This window comes from Microchirus variegatus (genome assembly GCF_963457635.1).
Source record: "Microchirus variegatus genome assembly, chromosome: 1".
NCBI lineage: Eukaryota > Metazoa > Chordata > Actinopteri > Pleuronectiformes > Soleidae > Microchirus > Microchirus variegatus.
The window spans coordinates 27,113,263-27,138,216 of record NC_139802.1 but is presented as its reverse complement, the minus strand read 5'-3'; the positions used below and the strand labels follow the sequence as shown (position 1 = coordinate 27,138,216).

Sequence of the window (24,954 nt, the reverse complement as noted above, 5' to 3'; positions counted from 1 at the left end):
CTGTCACCCAGACTCCTTGCATATCTATCACTCATTTATATAATATTGTGAAGGGCACATTATATTGTGCCAAATTCTGCTAAAGGCAGGTTGAATATACAATACAATCCATTATTAAAGCTTTCAAAGTTTAATGATTAGGAACAGTTTTAGAGTGGGAGGGAGCAAGTGCTGCAAACTTCAATAAAGTAACAACAACAATGTTACAAAATACTAAGTTTGAGATCTTACATGTTTTCGGGAGTGTGTGCAAAAAATGTTTGATTGTGAATCTGTGGTTGGACAAATTAGACAATGGCAGGCTGCCCTGGATTATGTAATTAATGGGAAACACTGTGCTTTCAAATTATTTAAATCATGTCAAACAATTACCTCAGAGGTTGACTCACATTTTGGAACAGTTGTATACAGTGCTGCACATTCTGATTAAAATGGAGGAGGTTCTTGTTACTTGTAAAATGTACTGTTCCTACAGAAACACTAAAATTTGCATTTTATTTCCATACTTCTAGAGTTTAAAAAGGATAGTTCAAGGTTTTTGAAGTGTGACATAATTGACTTCTCCTCTGCTGTTTCAATTGACCATCCTGGGAGAAAGACACTTTCAGGACAGGGACCGGTGGAAAAATTTTTTTTTATACAATTAGCACAAAAAAATAATTAAATTCTACAATATCTTTACTCATCTCTGTTAAACTGTATTTTCTTACTGGAAATTGAAGTTTCTTAATCACTAACTCTAAAACCCTTAATGTCCATAGAGAAAATTTGCATTTTTAGCTTGCTGGGAAGGAGGAGCTGGTGCTCCCCAGCTGCCTCATTTAGCAAGTGTGTGTCACTTGAGTAAAATAGAGCAGATTTTTAAACACCAAAGTCACAAGATGACATATTTGAACTTACTGGGGGAGGGAACAGTGGATTAACAACTCCTGTGTGCTACGATGTAAAATCTCTATTTTTGTCTGTGGATTTAGTGCAGGAGAGTGAATGGTTTACAGTTTTATTAGGTGAGCCTTTTTCTTTTGTGGCTACAGTGTTGTTCCTGGTCAGCAGCCACGCTGAGTGTCGAGCTCTGAAGTGGATCCACACAAACTGCAAAGTGCGTGGTGGCTCACTCATCAAAGTCAGTGATTATGCATTACAACCCCGTACAACCACACTTGCAAGGACCTGAATTATCACTTTCATGTGACATTTATCATAATACAATTCTGTCTATCTGTGTGCCGTCCACCGCTGTAATCCCACCTATCCTGGTATCTCTAACTTCTTCTCGGGCCCAGCATGACTGCAGGCCACAGCTCGTGTAGGCGCATTAGTCTGTCAGCGGTGAAATGGCTGAGGTTGACAGGCCTCAGGAAGGCAACGGGAGACAGGTGCTCAAGAGGCCTGACTGACTGACTGATGGCTCAGCAGATACGCAGAGCCTGAGAGGAGATGAGTGGAGGGCATTCCTGTTCAACAACAGCCCCTCCCTTGTCACTGATGTGCCCCCCTCGACTCTCTTCCCATATATCTCCATTCTCTGTAGCCGCTCCCACACTTGCCGCCACCTGTTGCCGTTTAAGGGACTTCTTTGCATCGTCTGGAAATGTGAAGCTTGGCCCCTAGTGCACTCCTGTCATCATCTCCTCTCATGTTATCGGTCACGTTTAATCCCGTCACTCTTTTTCCTTCTCGCTCTTGTCCTCTTTATGTCTTTCCTCTTCTTTTCCCCCTCATAAACTCATTTTCTTGCTCCCATGCGACCGCAGTGATATGAATGCAGCAGCTGCCCCTTTCTCACTCATTCTTGACCTCCTCTGTATCACCTTCTCTCCTCCCCCGTCTTAAATGGATTCCTCTCTACTCTCTGAGGATGGGTAGGCGTAGGCATATCACTTGTTCCCCACTCGCTTACATTCCCCAGGGCAGGAATGTGCCCTTGTAGCTCAAAGTTATGTGGAGCAAAAGTGGTCGCACTTTGTCTGGAATCAAAAATGGATGATGTCGTGATTATGGCAGTAGTGGTATAAGCCTCTTTACCCTTGTTTATTTTACTCTTTCCGCAGGCTGGCAATTGAACATTTGTGGTATCAACTAGGTAACTATCTCTGTGTCACCTAATATTGAAAATGAGTTGCCAATCGATATTTTATACACTGAAAAACTCAGAGGCCGCTCAGGATGACTGTTTTCTAATTATACCGATGCTGGAATCAGAAATACATTCAGGTGCATGAGATTGAGGTTTTTATTTGGGTGCAGACACCTATTCAAACACACATTAACCAGTCTTAATAGAATTTATCAGAATAGAATTTAATTGGATTGGCTTAGGTCTTCATTAACAGAGGGTGCAGGGTTTTTGGAGTTGTTTCCTGTCATGGCTGGCTTATTGCCGCCCACCTGTGTCAAGCTGCCATGGGCAATGTCACATTACTTCCTGCCAAAAGCTGAGAAAAAGCATGCTAATGACACCAGTGTCCTTATTAGAAGTTGTAGAGCTTTCTTTTTAAATTACCACCACTCACTATACAGGAATACCCATGAATACATGACAATAAGCTGCAGGGAAATGGTGTTGATGTTCTTCACGTGCGTTGGCATGGGAACTTTTGTTTTGTATCGTTTTTTACCCCCAATTCCTCAGTTGGTATATTCTATGAAATGAAGTTTGTACTGGATTGATATTGTTTCATTTTGTTACTAAAAATAATTATAATTTGAACAGTTTGTTCCTCAAATATAAAAATAAAACAAAATGTGATTCCATATCAACACTTTTTATTTAAATCCATAGTTGATAAGTATCAACCCGCAGTAAGTTCCCCAAATCCTGCCTTGTTCATGCTATCAATTTTGAGCATTTCAATGATTATTAAACTGCAAATAGCATATTAGCAGATTCTGTTGCTTGCTGTGACTCCAGTTATTGGACCACTCTCACTTTATACTCCTCCTACAGAATGCATCCAACAGTATTTTTATGTACATTTTCTATGAGTTTTTTGTTTTTATTGATTACTTCTTTTTGACTGGATGAATCACTTTGAACTATTTAAACTATTTGAACTGTACTTTGTGTACAGCTAGTATGTCATCAGTCTACAGTATTATTATGTGTGATAACTAAGTCTGGCCTGTGAGCTGTGTGGCAGTGGAAACATGTTACATGTGTCACCTCACTGCAGTGGTGAACTGTATGAAGCTGATCGAGGCCATGGCGGTTTTTATCACACACAGTGCTGTGACAACACATTTTGGGTCAGCTCCAGATCTCACATCCTGCAGTTGTCACAGTGTAAGGTGTAGATTCAGCAGCAGTGATCACCACTTTGAAATATCGGTTGGAAGCAGAACTGGCTGTGTCAGAGGAAACTTAATGCCAGTTGGAATAAATTCATAACGAAGCTTTCTTTGTAACAACCCCAACAGACTGAGCGTTTGATTTTTTCCACCCTCCCTCTCTGGCTCTATAACATGTTTATGAGTTTGAAATGACTGAGCTGAGTGCACTGTTGGTCAGTTTTTATTTGGCTTCATTGCTCTACCCATTTGGCTGTGGCCGTGAAGCCCTGCTCCTCCCTGCCACGCTTTGGCGCCGATGTCTGAATCGGCACAAAGCTGTGTCACACAGGTGCGTGGGTTCATCCGCCAACCAAAGGGAGAACAAATTGGTCCACAGACAGTTTGGTGTGCCACACTTGCTGGCTGTAGTTCCTGCCACCACCCTCCGTCTGCGTGACGTGGAAAATGCGATCACAGCCATTCTCATCCTCAGGTGTTTGAGGGAAATGTCTCTCTCTCACCTCTCACAGCCTAGTTGGCAAGAATCTGCCCCACTCAATGCCAGACATCTTCAGCCTCACAGGACTCCCCCTCCCCTCCCATCCCTCCCTCACTGTTCCAAAAAGCCATACTCATTTCAAGGATCCACGCTGGAAGTCAAATTCCATTAATCAAATCATAGCACAGCACACAGTTGGAATACCAATGAGCCGGCTGCATGCTAATGAGGCAGGAAGGGATGTGGGAAGGGGGGGAGGACAGAGGGGAAAGTGTGCATGTGTGTGTTGGGAGTGAGGTTTCCACGCAGTGTGATCGCCCCAGAAGCTTGCTGCAGGGGGAATGAGAAAGCAGGCTGGGGGAGGGGAGGAGCCGCTCGACAGAGGCCAATCTGTTCAAACCATTCCCCGCAGGTCTGCTCTTCTCTGTGTTTCTTGTGTGCATCCACAATAGCACTTTTCAAGACACTTGTTTATAAATCTGCTTGACACACATCATCACCTTTACACCTTTTTCTCACACATCTGTCAAGGAAGCTCAGTGAGGACCAGGTGTTTCCTTACCTTTTGTTCTTTACCACACAAAAAAATCATTAATGATGGCCTCGAAGAGTCTTTTTCACTCATAAAAAAATAAAAGAACCTCTTTTTTTCTTGAGCATCTCCAACTGCCCCAAATTGTTCCCAAGACGTGGAAGGCAGTTATTATATATTATATAATATATATATTATATAAGTTTCTAAGTTTTTGCACAACCCTGATCTATGATCTAGGACCAGCTTCCATAACGTACGATTATACCACACCGTTTATATGATAATTTTTCATATTATCTTGCTGACAGACATTCACTCTGACTTTTCAAGTACAGGTTCACTGCTCTGTGAGCTTCATTGCTCCTCCACAGCTCCTCCAAGTCTTTTCCCTCTCCTGCTCTACTACTCCCCAATTAATAATCATAACCAATGACAGCCTGTGACTGATGATCACTCCCACTGGAATAACCATTGCTTCTGCGGTGATGAGCGCTGTAATAACATTTAAAGTAATAATCATGGCTGTAATGTATTTAAAGGCTTACATCAACCTCCTAATCTTCTGGATTTATTAGATAACATTATGTCAGTCACTCTGTCAATGAAGGAGGTTGCTGCAGGCTACTGAAGAGTTTTTTCTGACTGAGTAAAGATTGAAACATTGGGTCTTGTCGGGGTTTTTTGCAGGAAATCACGTCTATTTTCAGAAGGAAGTACAAGAATAGTGAAGGAAAACATTCTGGTTAACACCCTTTCATCAAAACACTTGGATCCCACTGCATCTCTGTTAGACTGGAACATAGCTACTCATGTCAGTTACTCTGATGCCTTCATTGCCCCTGCAGGCAGGATATCCTGTACACTTTGTTAATGGACTGATGTGTGAGAAGGTAGCACTCAAGAATTTGTCATATACAGTTCAGTAGATGACAAATGGAAAACAGATCTTATTTAGCTGTGTCAGACTTTGATTATATGAACTTCCTGTCTTTGGCATTATTTCCCCTACTCAGCATTAAAGTTCCAGTGTGTACAATTTAGGGTAAATGTTTTTATGACAGAAACTAAAAATAAAATAATTATTCTTAATTTCCAGTCACCCAATTATATGAATTGTTGTTTTTCATTATTCCAGAATTATTTTTTTTATGTTTATATCAGGAGCCAGGTCAGCTCTATGGTTAGCTCATTGGTTTGCTTTTGATTATGATTTGTAGACTACCATTACCAACAGCAGAAAAAAAGCATCAGCACCAGTGAGGGAATATTGGAGTTACATTTGTTATACCCCACTCACACACAAAATAATGCTGATGTGTAACTGTATTTTTCACACATGCTGCTCCTTGATTATCATGAAACATAGCAGGGAAGTCAATTAGGGTTGAGAAAGGCATCCATAGAAACACAGCATCCACAGAAGTCATGTTCAACCATGCAGCAGGATATGTGTTTATGGATAATATGTTTGTCCAGTAATCGCTTCACAGCATCTTCAGCTTTTACTGTATGAGACCTGCGTTCCCACCAACAGCTCTTAAACACAGTACTTGGGGAACAGCTACTTTCATGCAAATTAAACACGATGTATTAAGAATTTTTGTGTAACCAGTTTTGCATCATTTCTTGTGTGAGTGTGTTCAGTTAAATCTATGAAATACCGTATTATGTTAAAGATGTCAGCAGCTGGAAGGGAAGGAGAGGAGATCTATGAGGGATTAACTGGCTGCTGAGCTTTTCTGTGGTAATGGAGCTGCAGAGTGGGCACAGTGCCATGTGCCGACGGTGATGGTGGGTGGTTGATGTGGAGAATCCACCGTTCATGCAGCACACAGGATTAGGGCTGTAAGTGCAGGGGGTCAGTGTGGCTAATGGAGCTCATATGTTAGGGACAGAGGGGTGCGGTGTTGGAGGGAGTGGATAGAGTGGAGGAAGGATACAGATGAAGGAGGGCGATGTGGGGCAGAGTTCATGTGAGCTCCAGTGATCGGAAATTAGATGGAGACAGAGATAGAGTCATTTCTCTAGTTTCACACCGGGGCAGTTCAGGTCTTATGTGACAGCCTGCAGCTGCTTTCATATTGTGTCCCAATGTCTCTGTATGGACACTATGTTCATATATATCACAATATGTGTGTCTCTTTTACCACGTTCATCTCTTAATCTCTCATCCTCTCCTAAACTCTTATTATTCAACAGATCAGTGGTGCTGGAGTATTTTTTTTATGCTTTGCTGACAATGTCTATGATGCACCGCTAACCGCAGTTATTTTTTTTTTTCCAGGGAGCGAAGCCGGGATCGCCATAAGGTGCGCAGTAAAGACAGCCGCTCAGAAAAGTCTGTAACAATTAACACACCGCCTGCAGAGCCGCTGCTGGGTGACTCGGCTGTTCGGGGAGAGCAGGTCCAGGTAGGACTGAACCCACACATCACTGTAACACAAAGCTACATTAAAGAGAACTTTTATGGAGCTTTTGCATTATACTGTTATAGCACTACTCGGCTCTACTCGGTTTGGTGACATGCCTGATACCAAAGCGCACTATGATGAACCCGAACTAAAATGCTGCTGAATGGGTTGTGATTTAGCTCACAATCGCCGGCTTTCAGCACTGTTTTCTCTAAATGCACCTGACTCCTCTGTTAAAAATTGAGATTTTAGAAATGTCCTTGCTAAATGTTGGAGATTAAAACATGTTCTCAGGATGTGTAAGTCTTTTAAACTGATCTACAGTTTGGCACTGTTTGGTTTGATTCCTGTGTCGGACTCTTCCAATGAAAACACTCTGATTGGTAGCTAGTATTGAGACGAGCTGAGCCGAGTTATGCTGTATAGTGGAAGAGTACTATTACAATGTCTCACTCACGGTCACCTCACACTTTTACCTCACAAAGCAGAATTACCCAACATTATTGATTGAAGTACTCACTCAGTTTACTTGCATGTTGTAGCTGAATATCCTTCACCTTACCCTTCCATTCCAAGAGTAATATTAGATTTGGAGCACATGAGATTTGAAAGTCACTAGCCCATAAGGATTTGGAATGATAGTTGTGTTTTTAGACTGCGGATAAGCTACTTTTAGGAAACCTGCTACTGACAAATGTCTATGACAGGAACCGGATGCAACAGGCTGCAGCTCTTTCTACATCTTTATCCTGTTGTCAAAGGATAGTATTTTTTACTACGTGGAGAAGGTCGATTGATAAAAGGGGATCGTTACAAGGCCTCCTACCAGAATGGTCAAGGCGGTGTCAAAGCACTAGATTTGCGCTCTCTTTTTTTCTTTTTTTTCTTTTTATATGCAAACTCAAAATATGGATCATGTGATGGGTTATTTGTTAAATGATTACCATAAAGTAGGAAGCTGTTAATATGTTAAATAAATACTGCATTAACACAGCTTAAGATATTGTAACATATGGTGTTACTCCATCAGGATGTATGGAGTCATATAAAAGAACAGTTTTGCAGTTATTATGAGTGAAACGCCACCATAGATCTAATATTAACTGACAAAATAGATCTAGATTATACATATTTTATGTCTGACAATGATCATATTTTATATCCGGACCAAATATAAATATTGTTTTAGTTAGCCTTACAAAAAAAGACAACAACAAAAATGTGTAGTAAGCTTTGCAGCATGGAATGTGTGTATGTTATTATTAACAACATAGCAAACAGTATTAAGTAATGTTGCTGGGTGTAGCTTTCAGTGCCTCACTCAAGGAGAAGGGTGTAATTGTTGGTTTTGGATTCTGCTTTTGTCAAAGTCATCGCTTCAGGTAATAAACATTTTTGTGGTACTTTGTGGTATATAATTTCTGCTTTGGTGGCAAATAAATACCTAGTATTCACATCTGGCAGCCAGTTGATCAAAAAAAAATCCTGCATGGAGACGGTGATGACCTAAAACATTGCTCGGCAAAATATGGCAATGTTCACACCGCAAGAACATATCCTACAGGTGCACAACGTGACAGGAAACGGTGTGGAAAAAGTACCAAATTATGGATTATAAATCAGGCCGAAGACCCATTCACATGCTCTCTGATATTTAACAATGAGGATGGAATTTTATTACATTTTGATTGGCATTTGATGAGTTGTCTATCTTATGCTTTATGGGGAGAACTTCAGTGGCAGAGGGTTGAACAAAGATGTTGTGATCCATAAGAGACAAATGAACAGTAAAAACAAACGAGAACACACTGGCTAACTGTAGCTGATGATGTTACATATTATTTAATAAAAGAGGAGATGGAGACTTCAGCACACATTTCTGTTTGGCTTATCAGAGCCAAACAACTGTCCGCCTCCACGTCCTTCATCAAGTGTTTAGCTTGAACCACTGAAGGGAAAATATGACAAATACAAACCAATATTAACCACCATTTACTGACCTACTTGGCGTTAACTTTCCCTTGTGGCCAGACTTGTTAGCCGTGCCCATGTTTGAGTTTTTTGTATGCATACGTTGTCTAGTTTTGCCACATGACAGGATTTGCCACAGAGCCATCCTTAGTATTTTTCTCTTCATGTCTTATTCATGCTGCGTCCCGCAGGAGTGCTGCTGACAGGGTGGGGAGTGTTTGGCTTTGGTTGGAGTAATCAGGGCCACGGAGTCTACTGAGAGAGAGGCTCAGCACAAATCCGCGCGCATGTGTGTGTGTGTATGTTTGGTTTTGCATTCTGATCTGCCGTCTCACACTCTCTCTGGTGTGTGTGAATGTTTTGTGTCTGTGTGTGTGTGTCATACTCGTCTCGGATTCTAACTGCGCAGTGCTGCGCTCATTACTCCACTGCTGGGACTTAATCAGAGTCTTGGCTGACAGAGGAGCACATCGCTCTGGGCGGGGATGTCCTCATAATCCAGCACAAAAGTTTCTCATGGCTGTGATGCATCTGTGATGCTTTCCCATGTGAGTTTCTCAAAGAGGAGAAGTTGCTTGATATACAAATGCAGCAAACTATCCAGAGGATTTGTCTGCTGTTTGAATGGTTTATTTCTTTCTATTTTACACAGAGTATTCAAGATGCAACAAAGCCAATCTGGTCAATATTTTCAACACGTGGTGTGATACTTTATTGCCTCTGAACTGTACCCTTAAAGATCCAGTGTGTGAGAATAAGTGACAATTTTCAAGGGCATCATTGAACTATGGTGGTCTTCACATATAATCTATTTCTGCTAATAAATATTACACACTGACTTTTTATGTAAAGATGAAGGTCAAAGCTCCAGGCTTTGTGTTAATGTGTGAAGGTTAAGAATTTGCTTGTTTGTCATTAAAATGTTTTTAGTCGCATCAGTAAATGTCCGTCAAGTCTTTCTTTGCTTTAAGCTGTTAGCGGCTGTTTGTGAATAACAGTGGAAGATGAGTAAAGCCTGTACAGAAGTACAGTGGACTGACATTAAATCATCAAAGTAATTTGATCAGTTTACTTTGCTTTATTGTTGTGTAACTGGATATTGCAATGGGTTGTGACATTGGAGTTGCTTGGATCCATGGAAAATGCCAGCGCTGTGGCTTAGGAGTGTGTTGTTGGGAGGCTTTGTACAAGGTGTGAAACAGCAGAAATGTGAGATGTTTAACCGTGAAGAATTCTCTGGCACTTAGCACCTTCATCTGCTCAGAGCTGTTTTTATTTTTAGATAGATATTTTATGTGTAGAAAAAAAAACCTTTTCGTTGATTTGTATTATATGGAGGGTGCAGTCACTGAAATGGATGTTTGTGGAGTGTTTGACAAGTGTCTTGGCTTTGAAAGAATTGATAGTCTGTGCTGCTGCTGTGCTCCAGTGAGAGATCAGGTGTTTTCTGGCAAGAAAGCAGATTTGGCTCAAAATGCACTTGAACCTGTCTGATGTGCATGTGATGTGCTGTGTGTGATTGCTCAACTTTTGTTATACACATTTAAATGTAGGGCACTCAACTTATGTGCAGTTTTATCACACTGAGATCTCATTGTGTTTCTCAAAAAGATCATAACACATTGAGGATGGCTTGATACCACTTTCTGGTGTCTGATGACGGTATCATTACCTTAGTATACCGAGTATTTCGGTCTGAAATTGGTATATATAAATGCATTTTTTTGTTATCACTTTTTAAAGAAGACAACTAAGCTGTGTTATATTTGTCCTGATGCATTTACTTTTCAGCGCCAACCATATGAGACATATTCTACTATTCTATCATTTTAACTGAATCACAACATGACTCAGGTAAACAAACATAATTACACCTTACTCACGTTGCTTGCCAACTAGAGCCATGCCTCTATATTAATTGCAGCGCCACAGTTCTTGGCTAACCACAGAACAGGTAGACGCCGCCCTCACAGTGGATGCACTGCACAGAAGACCATGTTTGGTTTTTGGAGGAGGAAGAACACTTGTGTTCATGTTTAGAGTTTCCTTCCTGTGGTGAGTGGCTGGTTCAGACTTCTGTGAGACAGAATATCATGGAGTCCCATATCATGGAGTTCCTAGTGATTTGAGTGTGTGTGTGTGTTGTTGAAGCTGCTCACTCTATGGGTGGGCAAAGCAGGAGAGAGAAGGAAATACATTTCCATGGTAGAATGGAGAGTCGGCAGGTGTGGTGTTTTTATATCCGATATGACATGATAATGAAAACCCTGTTTACATGCTAGCACATCACAATATCTCTCTGACTACAACTGATCAACAAAGAACATGATGGGTTTTTGTGACACAACATTTTCCTACCAAAAAAAGGGTGAATTAAATTTACGCTTGTGAAGTAAACCACCGACGGCAGCATTTCTGTTTGCATTAAAGCTCACATAGAGTGGTCCTGTTGCACATATATGTTAGTTATGGAGGTCTACTTGCATATATTAACTTGTGTTTATGGTCAAAAACCTCCTAGTTGCTGGAAACAGGCCGATAGAAATCTGTCCTTTTTGAAGCACTTGTCAGCCGTGCTATTTATATCCGCGAGAAAATTGCGCGCGGATATTATGGAATCGGTCTCGCGCGTCCGTGTCGTCGCCGTCGTCCGCAGATTTTAGCCGTTAACGCGATAACTGGAAAGGCGTTTGAGATTAAATTTTCTTATTTTTTTTATGGGTCACATACCCCCTGTAGATGATCCCTATTGATTCTGAGCTGTCTACCATTATTATTAATTAATTAATTAATTAATTAATTAATGATATAAAAAACATATTTTCGCCTGTATCTTCCAAAGTATTGCAGGTATTGGCTTCAAATTTTGCATGGGCATCACATACCACCTGAGAATTATCCCCATCTTTGTAGCTTTATTATTAATTAGCAAATTAATTAATTTATTATGCTAAAAACACATTTTCGGCTTTAGTGGTAGGTGTGGTTAGCATTTTAATATTCATAATATTTAACAAGGTGTAATAGCTAGTTTTATTAAAAACTAGAGAAATGTATGAGTTCAGGTATTCTGTGTTCAATATCGAGTTTATATGGATACTTTGAACATGTATAAAGTGTAGTCAGCATTATATCATAATATTTAACAGTTATTTTGTTTTTATTTTGAATTTATTAATAATTAATTAAAACAGTTAGTTGCAGGTGCGGGTGCGTATACTTTGGGTATATTGGAAAGTTGAGGATTGAACAAGTTCGCGGATATACCCCTTGCTGTCGGCCCCGACAGCGTAGGCTAGTTCAGACATAAATCTCGCCTGAGAAGACAGACTATGTTGTGATTGGCCAGTACCCCGGAAGTGACATATTCAGCACACCAGCTCTCAGAAGCACAGCGCCCCCCTCTGGAACGGTGGATGCACTGCTCCTCATTATCAAAACATTGTTTTAACAGTGTTTAAAAATAGCTTCTTCACGACTCCCCACCTCAGTCCCTTTTATGACTTTGAGTCAGAAGACACTGTCGCTCGTGAAACACCTCCACAACGGACGTTATTCTTCTTCTGCGGTTCAATGTACGCAACCGGATGTGCCCGGACTAGTGCCCGGAGCAGGAGGATCGGCTGTTCAGGAGAACCGCTGTTTACGTAACTATAACAGGATATCCAGAAATCTCGCTGAGCCCGAGATTACAATAAAACACAGCGTTCTCAGCAGTGGCTGAACTGTTTGTTTAGAACCTTCAGGGCTTCATAAACAAGGTAATGACGCAGATACACACCAAAAAAACAGCGTTAATAGGAACTTCCAGTCTAGGTCCACTTTAATTGATTTCAGCATATTTAGTGATTTAAAAGATGATGTGATGATAGGGAAATTATAATTTGGCAACATATGCCATGAGCATGGAACTGTTCTTTACAAATTCCTATTTTTTGTGAAACAAATCCTTCAAAAACATCCCTCTTTCTATATATTGATATATTTAATGTTCTATAATAATAATTATTATGGATTTCTTTTCATTAGGAGAAACACATATTTTCAACTGTGGATGGATACACATTAACCCATTGACGCCGGGAAAGCGTTGCCGCATTTCTACCATTGACCCCGGGAGAGCGGCTGCGCGTTTTATTCTCTCATAGACGCCAGTAAAGCGGATTCGTCAATTTTCTGGGGTATAATGGTTCCTTGCAACATTGTTTTGAAATTACTTCTCACAAACATGGAGGACTTTGACATCGGAGAGATTTCTGAAGGCAGTGATATTGAGCAGTTTCGTCTTCGATGACGTCATTGATGATAACTTCGAACGCGCTGAACAAATCGACCGGGATTTATGGTTAAGAGATAATTATATTTTAAGACGACGAGGTCAGCGATAATGACTTTTTATGATGATAAAAACCACAGAAACCGACGGAGTGTTTACAACCGCGCACCAGGGGTGACAGTGGATTTACCTGCAGATGCCACAGCGCTGTTAGCTCTATCACCGTCACATGAGAAGCAGACTGTTAAGGCCACATTATACTTCTCCTACTGCGTATGTGTTATCCGACTGCGTAACCACGGAGACGACTCAAGCCTTCATACTTCTGCGTCGTGGTGACGGATACGCACTGCAATTTCCCGCCCGATCAGTAGGGGTCGCTACGCAAGGTTGTTGTGCTTCTGGCTACAGTGAGCAATGGCGTCGAGAGAGAAAGACTGTTGTTGAAACAGTTGCCGTTTCTCACTTTTCTGTGTCACGGAACGCAGTTTTAAGATAATTTGAGGCAAGAAATTGGCCATTTAGAGTCTAAACATGTGCTGTGTGTGTTAAGATATGACATATTTATGGTTTGGCAGCGACGTTGTCGGCGGGGATGAGCTCTGCCTCTGTGGACGCTCGGGTGCGCACTGTGAGCCGGCACAGAGCAGCGTTATCTCGGCCTGTCCTGAGGACCAATTGCAGCTCTTGCCGTCTCCGTTGTCTCTTGACGGAGTGACGGACACAATATTTCGTGCATTTGGAGACAACGCAGAGGCTTTCGACAGGCTCTGCGTCGACGCAGAGTCTCTGCGTAACCTACGCAGAGCACTTTACGCAGTAGTATAAATTGGGCTTTACAGTCATTACATGCTGTTCTTGTTCTTCACACTCCATCAGGACTAAATCAAGGCACTGACACAAGTTGATATTACTTTATTTTCTTACTGTTTTTTAATTGAAAATAGTTATTCACTTTAATTTAACATTTTTACATCTAAATAAACTAAATTTCACAGGAAAGCCACAGGTGTAAGCTCTCAAATACTTTTTGAATTGTGTTCCTATATCTGCAACAGAGGCTGAGAAATCAGTCATTTAGTACGCATTGAAGCTCAGGTTTTAGAGACATTCCAGGTGCTTCCGGCCTTAATGGGTTAATTAATACCTGTGCAACATCAGCTCACTGATTATCACGTTTTACTCGTGTTTGCTCAAGAGGAATACATTCTATCAGGCTTTTGACTCACAGTCCAAACTTTAAACAGGATTTGGTGACACCAGTAAAAATATAGAACATCCTTCAGAGCATCATTACAAGACTCACTGTCAGGATGTTGTGATGTTTTGCACACACAGCCACACCAGGAGCAGCACCACGACACCACAGTGCTTACTGAGTTGGAAGCAATGAACGGTGAGTGGAGCTGAGGCAAGAGAGGAGCAGGGAACAAGAGACGAGTGAGGGAGTACGCCCTGAGGGACAGTGGGATAAAAAGAAGGGAGCGTAGGGAGGAGGAGGGTTGGTGGCTGTGTCACCTCACTGTTTGTTATTTGTTTTTGTCTGGATGTTTATTTATTATCCACTCCTCTTCCCCCTCCTCTTGTTCCCCATCTATCCATCCATCCTTTTACCCGCCAACGCTGTTGTCAGCATGTCCACGCCCTAAACACCTCTTCCACTCTCCTGCTCGCCACATTCCCCTCCACTTTCTGCCATGCTCGATGAAGCCCTTTACATTATGTGGCAAGTGAACGCACACAGTCCTATACAATTTCTCCTGGTGCATGATGGGAAATATCTTTTTCTTATATAAGGATGGATGAAGCAGGGGCCGGGCCATGAATTAGCAGAAAGTCAGTAAGGTCTCCCTCTCTCTTCTTTTCCTCTCTCTCTCTCACACACTCACACACTGATGGATTGTGGGAAGGAGCGCAGTGATGTCCATCCTGAGCTGAGCTGAGGTTAAGTTTTGACGTTCATGGATTTACTTACACACTCTTCAGAGGTGATGGAGGCCATAGATGAAATGCTGCAGGTCTTTTCTGTTTGTGAAACCATAGAGGAGAAAAGGGAAGTGATTGTCACCACCATAGAAGAAGACTCTAATTCAAACTCACCCGCAGTGGCCAGCTGTGGACCAGGGAGTAAACCAAGCCAGGTGAGATTGATCCAGCTGACGGACATTCATCTAGATTACTTAAATAGAGAATGATGTGCAGCTCTCATGCTGTCTGCTGCTTTGTTTGATTCACAACATTAAACTTCTCAGATTGGTTTTTGCTATAAAATGAACAATTTCTGAACAAATTCCCATCTGAAATGGACAATTTCTTAGTTTGTGCTGTTTGTTCATTCATTCATTTTAAAATTACATAACACAAAAATAACAACAAATGTTGCCATTTCTATTCAGACTTGCCCTGTATTTAAGGTATGTTCTGCTCATGCTTCTTTAATGCATCATGGCACATTGGTTTGGAATCGCATAACCCATAATCAGTTTTATATTCACCTTGTTAAATTAAGGCTTTAATTTATTGCTCCTGCAATAAACATGACGTTTGTTTGCCTCCAGACCTTTTAACGTTACTCTCTCATTATGTTAACATTCACCTGGTAGACTTATACTGTATTGTATGTTGTGCATGTCTATTTATTCAGCGAGTCTTTGTCTTGATCTTTTGTTTGTCAATTGCAGTAACTTGTTAAAATCAGATACCATTTAATGATCTCATCAGTCATATTTCATTGTCCAGCAATGGTCTGTTCCTTCAAGAGTTTAGTATTTGCAGATGTAGTTGTATTTTACAACAACTCAAGTGTGAGGGTTTGGTGAAAAGCTCACAACATCCTAAAAATGAATGAGCCAAATGTACTATTACGTTATCCCCATTCATTTAAGTAAACATGTAATATTGCTTTTCATTTCACACAGCAAGTGCTACTGGAAATTACAAAGATAACTTAAAATACATACATACATACATAAAATGATGATTTTAAATAGGTTTGGAGTAAATTGATGTTGATTTGGTGGATAAAAACAAGCTCAAGTCTGTGCCGCTCTTGCATTAACTGACATTTCTGTACATAATCCATTTCAACCACACTGCAATTTTCCTCTTTTATCGAGTGCTGCTCAACTGTCAGTCTGCCATTGTCTCACAGTCTCTTGTCTATCCTGCACATTAGTCAAGGGAACATGTTTTTTTTTTTAAGCGCTTCACCTCCTTGTCCTGACAAGTTCTTGGCAGCCTCGCACGCTGTCCATGAGTCTGAACAAAGGTGGTTTTTAATGGCTGTGTGAGGAGTCCTTTGAGAATGCATCTGTGCAATATTTTACACACATTTTGCCTCCCAGGAGTGAGTAGAGTGCATTTGTTCCTGAGCTGAGTGTAGGGCTTTGTTTGCAGCCCACTTACAGGCCAACAACAGAAAACAGGCTTTTAGTGGACATTGGGTTTACCGTGGGAGACAATAGCTGTTACTTCTGTTACTTGTTCTGATGGGGAGAGAAAGCACAAAATATTCACTTGAAAGCTTTGACAATGCTCGCTGGCTTATAGCACGCTGTATCTGCGTTGTGATAAAAGCAGATGCCTGTTAAATAATTTGTAAAGATCAGTGTGGACAAAATGTGCTGATTTCTCTGATATTAACTAAAAGTAAATATATCATGGCTATATACGGTAATAAATTCTGGTATCTGCTTTTTGGCAAGGACACCTGAAGCTGTTGCAAAGTTTTATCATCAAGAACACCCTGAAGGCCTTTTGTGTGAGAGCCCAAACCTCAAGAAAATCCCTCCGATTCCAAAGAACAAATCCATAATGCAATTATGATTCGTCTAATCAAGTGCCTCTGTGCTGCCATGATGTCGCACTGGCTGTGGTTAAAGCTCGGCAGCTACTGTATCATGTTGCTGCAGTTAGTTGGCAGCCTTGCCAAACTTTTCATCACAGAAATACTTTGGCACATGCCGCGTCTTAACAAACCACTCCCTCGCCCGCACTCCTGAAGCTGCCTCCGTCCAAAAAGAGTTCCTGTTTTTTGTAACTGTTTCTTTCCCTTGCTTTGACAATACATTATACGTGTTATGCTTTCTTGTAACGGCTACACAAGGGATATCCATTTTTAATTAGAGAAATAAATCATTGTTTTTTTGTTTTTTTAGCCGTGAGTCATACGTGATATCAGATGTTTCCATTATTCATCTTCGTTGCAACTCAAACACCTCAGCAGTTGCGAGGAACTGCTTGTGAAACCTTGTCTTGTATGAAATAAATTGCATCAGTTGACCTGACGCATGTCTTGCTAGTGTATTGTAATGACATGTATGCAGTTGTGAGTGGGACATTTCACATGTTGCTTTCTCTGTCCCTTAGTTATCGTAGCCTTTGAACAATGACCGCTGCCCTCACTTTTTCTGCCTCTCTGGATCAATCTTCCGGTTAATTGGCTGTCTTGTTAGTGAACATTTATGTTGCACTCTTGCCTCTGTGTTCCCGCTCTTCTCCCTGTTGCTCTCGGTTTCACCTACTTTCATGTGATGAATGGGACTGTGCAAGCAAGGCTGCTGGTACTGAACCAGATCAGCCTGTGGTGATTGGCTAATCCCGCAAGGATATGTGGGTCACTAAAGTCTTTTTTTAGTCCTGTCGGCTCAGGGAAAGCCCAGGTATAGTAGAAATGAACAGACAACAGCAGTGTCCCAAATTTCATCAGCATTGAACCAGAGCAGTGCTTGTTGAAACCTGGTGAATAATTCAAATGGAATTGTCAACAACAGCCAGTGTGTAAGAAGTCTGGTGTGTAAGAATTAGTGACAACTAGTGGTGAAATTGCTGTACTGTAACTCACATGCTCACACCACCCATTCCCAAGTGTGTCAGGGAAATAAGTTGGCCCTTAGATACCAGAAAAGATTTTTTTTCCCTTTGCGCATTAAGCTGGCGGCCTCTGAAAACCAAAGCCTTTGCCTTAAAGGAGACATATTATACCCTATTTCTACAAGTTAACCTAGTTCCCTGGTGTCCTAATGAACATGTCTGTGACATGCTTTGGTCAAAATACCTTAAGGATTATACATTGGGTAGTACATTCAATTGTTCTCAATAAAACAACAAACAACACAATTCCAAACCAAACTGTTCCATTTATGCTCATTGAAAAACAAAACAGACACTATTCACATTTGGGAAGCAGGAAATTATGTTTTTTTGCCAGTATTTGATTTTTCTTGAAATAGTAGTGATGATCAAAATAGTTGCCTTTCAGCTCTAGGTTGCTACACCACGCAATTGTACCCCAATGTGTTGTTAGTTCTTTTTGGAGCTTCGTTGAACATGTCTGTCTGTAAACGTGTGTGTGTGTGTGATTCAGGAGTATGAAACAAGGGCTCAGAGTGATGAGTGCTGCAAGGCATGAGAGGCAGTGAATCACGTCTCCCCTGAGTGTTCTCAAGGTGCATTGTGGTCAGTGAGACACTTTTCTTTACAACTAATGTCTATTGATCTCCTCCCTCGAACACACACACAAACACACACGCATTCGGTCATGCTTGTCTTTCTCTTCTTTCAGTCTGTGGTCAGACAGGATTAAGACTAAGACTGTTAACAATTACTGTGTTCAACAATATCTACTAGGGCTGTAACGATACACAAACTCACGATTCGATACATTCCTCGATTTTTTTTAAATTTAAAAAACATTTTATTAAAACATTTACTTATATCGTGACTTAATGTAACATTTAAAAACAAATCTTTTGGAACACTGTGAACAGATTTTAACATAAATAAATAACCAAAGATTTCTCTCTTTTCTGTAACAAAATAATACTGTTGAAAAATACAAAGTAAATGATCAATCAGACTGGGATTTGTCCCCAAAGCATGCTGGGAAGTGTAGTTCTTCATTCAGGGTCTGCAGGTTTCAACAAGTCAAATTTAAGACTTTTTAAGACTTTTTTAAGACCATAATGAATACAATTTAAGATCCATTTCAAATCCATAATGGCAAAAAAGTAAATAAGACATGAAGGAAAATTGGAGCCACAAATTGTTGAACTTGAACTTACCCATCTTATGCAAGCAATTCGGCTTAGCTGTGGGCTTTTGTTTTTTTCCGCTGCTATGCTAAGCTATAACACACCGCAGCGCATGCACAGCACACTAGCTAGTTGTGCACGATAAATTCTCACCAGGCAGCACAGGTGGCCTACAACAGTTCTGTGGTGCAGTTATGTTATCGCATCCTCAAAAATAGAAACAAAGCGAGACTGAAGTTTATGCATGTTTTATATAAAACTAACAATAATAGATTTTTAAGACCTTTCAAAATTGTATTCAAGACCTTTCATGAGATTTTAGGAGAATTTAAGATTTTAAGGATTTAAATTCAAATTACTGGATTTAAGACTTTTTAAGACTTTTTAAGACCCCGCGGATACCCTGTTCATCAGAAGCAGTTTTGTTCCACTGGAAATAACTTGTTTTGATAAACAGCAAAGGTAAGACAACATTTCCACTTGTATTTCTTGAAAGTCAGTTGTTGTTGGGACTGGATCCGTGAATCTTGTTTGTAGAGTGATAAAAATGGTACCGTTAGAATCTGTGAATTCTCCACTGTTTACATAAACACGCTGACGCTCCGGTGCCGCTTCTCCATGTGCGCTGTAACGTTTTTTTTCCACTCCTGCGGGTTTGATCCATCAGTGTTTTAACTGTGTTTGGTGAATATAAGAATGGTTTATATGAGCTTTTAGCTGAGTTTCTGACATTTCTGTGGGTATGCAGCATGTCTGTGTTTGGTAAAGTTAGACATGGTTTTATGACGCTTTTGTCGCTGCGTCTGACGCTGCCCCTGGTAGCGGGGACATCAGTAAAGAAGAGATTAATGCGATTAAAAAACATAACGCGTTAATGATGACTGTAATTAATTAATAACAATTAACGCGATAATTTGACACCCTTAATAAAATTAAGTTTGGTAGCACTAACAGCACATATCATGTGGCTGACTGGAAAAATAACTGGGAGTTAGAAAGGGCGTGTCGCGATACTGCCTTCTCACGCCACGAGACAGGTTCATGGCTCTGAGTGTCGCGATTTCGATTTCGATACGCATATACTGCCCAACTCTCTACATCACCTCATTGTATTTACACACATATTTGTGTGTCTCAAACATGACATTGAAATTGTGTAAAAAGGCTTCTTGATGTGTTTTAACAAGAATCTCCTTTGCTGCTGGGTAACATGGTAGAGATCAACACCGATGATGTGTAAATCTCGTTGGAACTTGTGGCTCTCCTTTTGTAGAGCACTTATCTGTGCTAATATACAAAGAAAAGTGTTTGCTTACTTTTGTTCTCTGTGGGGGATAATTGCCACGAGTGAGTAAAAGCTCTGCTGTGTATGAGAGGATGAGGGCCTCTTCATTCAGCCTCACTCATTATTAATGAAGTGGCCGTACCTGCTCCACTCCAGCAACACACCACACACAAATTGACTGCATGGAAATATGTATTATTCATAATACAAGTATCTCATGTTGATGTGATGTGAACAACAGAAAGTTTGAACCGTGTTTCTTGTTATGTTGATAAGCCTATGTCCGCCCTCTCTAAACTGATTGGTCAAAGGCAACAATCACACAACTATGTTTTCATATGAAAACATCCAGGTGAGCTTTTCAGCAAAGGTAATCTGTGTTATTACTAACAATTGTGAAACTAAAGTACACACACATGTTTGTTATGAGGCTACCAGAGAGGTGAAAATGAAAATGAAAGTAACTTTTGATGGATCTTTACTTTCACTACTGGTAGTTGAGTTGTGGGCCATAAGAACCCATCAGGAAGTGAATGTGGATGACTGTGTCATTGTTTCCAAATATCCACTAAATGCAGTCCTGGGCTTTTACAACTAAAACAAGGCAATCGGCAGTGTTGGTCAGTTACTGCTGACAACATCAGTAATCACATTACAGTTACGAATCAAAAAATTATCTTATTATTATTCTTTACGGGAGGATTGAAAACACAAGGAGACGAAGAAGACGAGCGAGACATGATGAAGGCATGGAAGGACGCGCATATTCCGTGTTGTTTTCCTTTGAATTGTCATCATCATCTAATGTTGTCATGAGGGCTATAGACTTATTTTTGTTACCATCTCCAAGCTGGCAGATTACTTTTTTCAGTAACTACCCCAGCACTGGCAATCAGAGATGGCGGACTTCACCCCATTCATGCAACAAGCCTCTGGAGGCCTCTGTTGGTTGTATGGACGGACAGACACACACACCGAGCCACTAAAAACAATACTAGCAGCATTTTCAAACAAAACTTTTGGGGATATATAATGCTGGGAAAATTTGGACAGCAGGTGTATCTGTAGCAGAATTTATCAGGGATGGGACAATACCACTTGTTTGTGTCCGATATCACAAACTTTAGAATCTACCAATACCAATATGAGTCCGATGCAATAATTTATGGCTCTTTCACACCTATAGTTCGATTGCTTTGGTCCGCACCAGTCAGAAAAATGTTACAATTTAGCAAACAGACGTGGCTACAGTTTGCTTTCACATAGTTCTAAACGAACCAAAATGGACCGCAAAGACCATCGGCACCGGAATGAGACTAACCCGATTTCCACCGGGCCTGTCACCGCCGTGGAACGTAATCGCCATGGCCACCGGAGCTGGTTCGCTAAATACGCGCCCAGTGGGGATTGACACTGGGCAGAGGAAGGCGCAAAACCACGGCACAAACGTCCGTGGAGCTGACACGCCCGGTGTGGCGGGGTAATCCCATATCTCATCTTATACCCATAATGCATTAAACTATACCGTTTCGTCCCATTTGGTTTGGTTGCTTTCACACCAGAGGAACCGTACCAAAGTAGGGCAGATAAAGCGGTCCGAGACCACCTGACCGGTTGATTTTTGTGTGCACCAGGGTACCGAGATTACATTCACACCTACGCAAACGACCCGAAGCAAGGGACCAATCGCGTTTGGTGGGCACCAAATATGTAGGTGTGACCCATTTATGAAGTATGAAGCTGTTAACACCATTTTGTGCGGAGTCATTTCAAAGACATACTTATCCAACTGTGTAGCAAAAATTGTTCTCCCAAAAAAGAAGAAATAAACAGCACAAGCATGACTCAACTTAAATGCTTTTGCTGATTTTTATTTAGATTTTTACATAGTGCATAGTGAAGCATGCAATATGTTTTCGGATTGGATCAAATTTTATATTTCTATCTATCCAATATCCAATCCAGTCATTTTAACCAGTATTGGATCAATATCGATTCCCATCCCTAGAATGTATGCATAACAGTAACAGAGTAATGTGAATGTATCCAAAACCTCCTGTAACAGACCAGAATTGTTATTGCAGTATGCGTTATCATTCTGTTTCAACATACAGGTTACAACTTTACATATACATATTGTACATACACAATGAAATGTAGACATTTTGTGTACAGATAAATGTCAGATTGTGTCTCCATGGTTACAAATTCACTCTTCTGACCTGGTGAGCCTTAAGTTATGCATTCCACTGTCTGGTTTACAGCTCATGAGATGCTCAGTCACTTGGCTCGGCACGTTGGAGAAAGCGTGCAGACAGTGAGATGAGTATTTACGACTGTGTTGTCATGTCAAAGGTCAGATGAAACTGAGACAGTTTTCTGTGCTGGACCTCATCAAAGAGTCAGTCTCAAGAAACTTATACCAACTAGTCATCAGCAATGTCATGTCAGCTGCTATGAATGATGGGGCTGCTATAAATAGAGATGTTTCTTCATGTTTAGTTGGATATAACATTTTTAAAAGAAACAAATTTGATGAATTTGGATTTTATGTCCTTTTCTACCAGATTCAGCAATGTTTGTATTATTGAGTGATGAAACAGATTCACTCAGGATTTAAAAATTGTTTTTATTATTATTTGATCTTGATCGAGAGGAAAACTAGTGATTTGAAACAGATGCCTCACCCACACATACACAGATATTTTTAAAGCATGTGGACATAAAAACAGCTGTCAAGAGCATGCCAGAGCAATGTTGGCCAGTCATGAGTCTGTAAAATAGTTTTGCATGTGGAAAATTGAAGATGCATTACAATAAGATACTTTAAAATAATTATCAGTGTACAGTACCTGTCAAAAGTATGGCCACACCTTCTGATTTGTGGCTATCAACTGACAATGACTGAGAGAATGCCAAGTGTGCAAAGCTGTCATCAAAGCAATAGTTGGCTACTCAAAGGAATCTGAAATATTAAACGTGTTCTGCTTTGCTTAACATTTTTTGCTTACCAGACAATTCTATTGGGTTTCCTTCATAGTTTTGATAACTTTAAAATGAATTTATAATATGAAAAACTAATAAAAACATTTAATGAGGAGGTGTGTGCAAACTTTAACTATCACTATACAGTATGGACTCTGTATACAGGGAATAAATACTCAGAATTTTTGTTTTAGCAGGACTAAATACCACATTAGGGATCATTTTCAGCTGTGGATTAACACATTAGGACAATGCACCGCTCAAAAATGTGTTTTTAATATGGAAACTGGCACAGAGAAGTATTGTTTATCAGGTTGTGGTTACCATGGTTTTTACTTTTTCAGGCTTTTCCTATTGGTGATTATGTCAGCAGATTTATCCTGTAACAATGCATAAAGGATGATTGTACTTTTTAATTTCCTGTTCATTTTTTACTTGTCAGTACATAAAGTATTGATATTCTGCATTGAGGAGTGCTGAGGATTCTTTTATTAGTACATGAGTGCACACAGTAGCTGCTTTCAAGCTGCCTGGATTCTCCCATTGTTCTGCTTCATCTCTGCTGTTTTAACCCTGAGGCCAGTGGGATGTTCTCTCTCCCAGTGCACCATACTCCTCCACCTCCCAACCCCTCCTTCACTTTAAACTGATCATGATGCACCTCCACAACCCATCCATGAGCCTGTCCCTGCTGGTGTCATTAACGCAATCCTTAAAATAGAGCTCATCTATAGTGAGAAACGCATTTTGGTAACAGCATCTTTGGTTGCTGTTATTGAATCCTCTTGTTGTAGCCGAGGGCAGTTCATCATCTGACCTTCTTTGATTGGCAGAGGCAGCACTCACAGAGGCAGTTTGTTATGACTGCAGAGTCCTTATCTTTGTTGTTCTAACGACTATGCTCCGACACAACTGACCTTCATTATCTGCGGATGCAGTCGGACCAGGACGTCAGTGTATAACCCAGTTGGCAGCTCGCTCCGTTTACTTTTTCCACTTCCCATCTTCTATTCCTTTCTTTCTCATGTGCATGGAAACGACCTCTGCTGCTTTTGTTGAGCTGAAAGTTCAGAGAAAAGCAGAAAAAGGTGGGGTTTTTTTTATAATGCAGTTTCACTAGTGACACTACAGGAAAATGTTACACCTACATTGCATCTACATTTATTTATGATATTTGTATGTGAAATAATTGGCCAGATTCTGGTGGGATTGGGGATGTCTGATTATTTGTAGAAATACATAGCTGAAACAAAGCACTTTTTAGCATTTCATGTGAATAAAATTTTTCCCAGGGAATGGCAGTCTAAATGTGTGTTTGTTTGTTGGGACTTTTCTTCTTCTTGATTATAATATCGGACACAGTCTAAAAGGAAAATGTGCAAATATGTAAGTACACAATCTGGATCGTCAGACATAAATATTGGTAGTAAATTAAGTTTGACTTTATTATTCCCATCAAGAAGTCTGGCTACTGAACATGAAACAAAGAAAATGTAAAACAGGATTTGGACTTACTTCCAGAAAACATTCTCCTCACTCTGGTAAATGTTTATTGTGAATTATAAATGTCTCTGTTCTTCCTCAGCAGATTATTGGAAGATTCAGAATATTCACCATATTATTGTACTGGAACAATTTCCTGTTTTAACTGACGTTGTCGCCTCACTGTTTTTGTTTTCCTTTCTCCCAT

The 24,954-nt window shown here is 40.5% G+C and overlaps 1 protein-coding gene across 1 annotated transcript in view; it reads left to right on the top strand.

Annotated features, from left to right (window-relative positions):
* LOC310934307 (vang-like protein 1) overlaps positions 1 to 24,954 on the top strand; it is a 39,281-nt gene that overhangs the window by 666 nt on the left and 13,661 nt on the right. Inside the window, exon 2 of the mRNA XM_083898001.1 lies at positions 6,589 to 6,715. Within this exon, the coding sequence (XP_083754127.1) occupies positions 6,589 to 6,715 (127 nt within the window). The remainder of the gene's footprint in view (positions 1 to 6,588; positions 6,716 to 24,954) is intronic.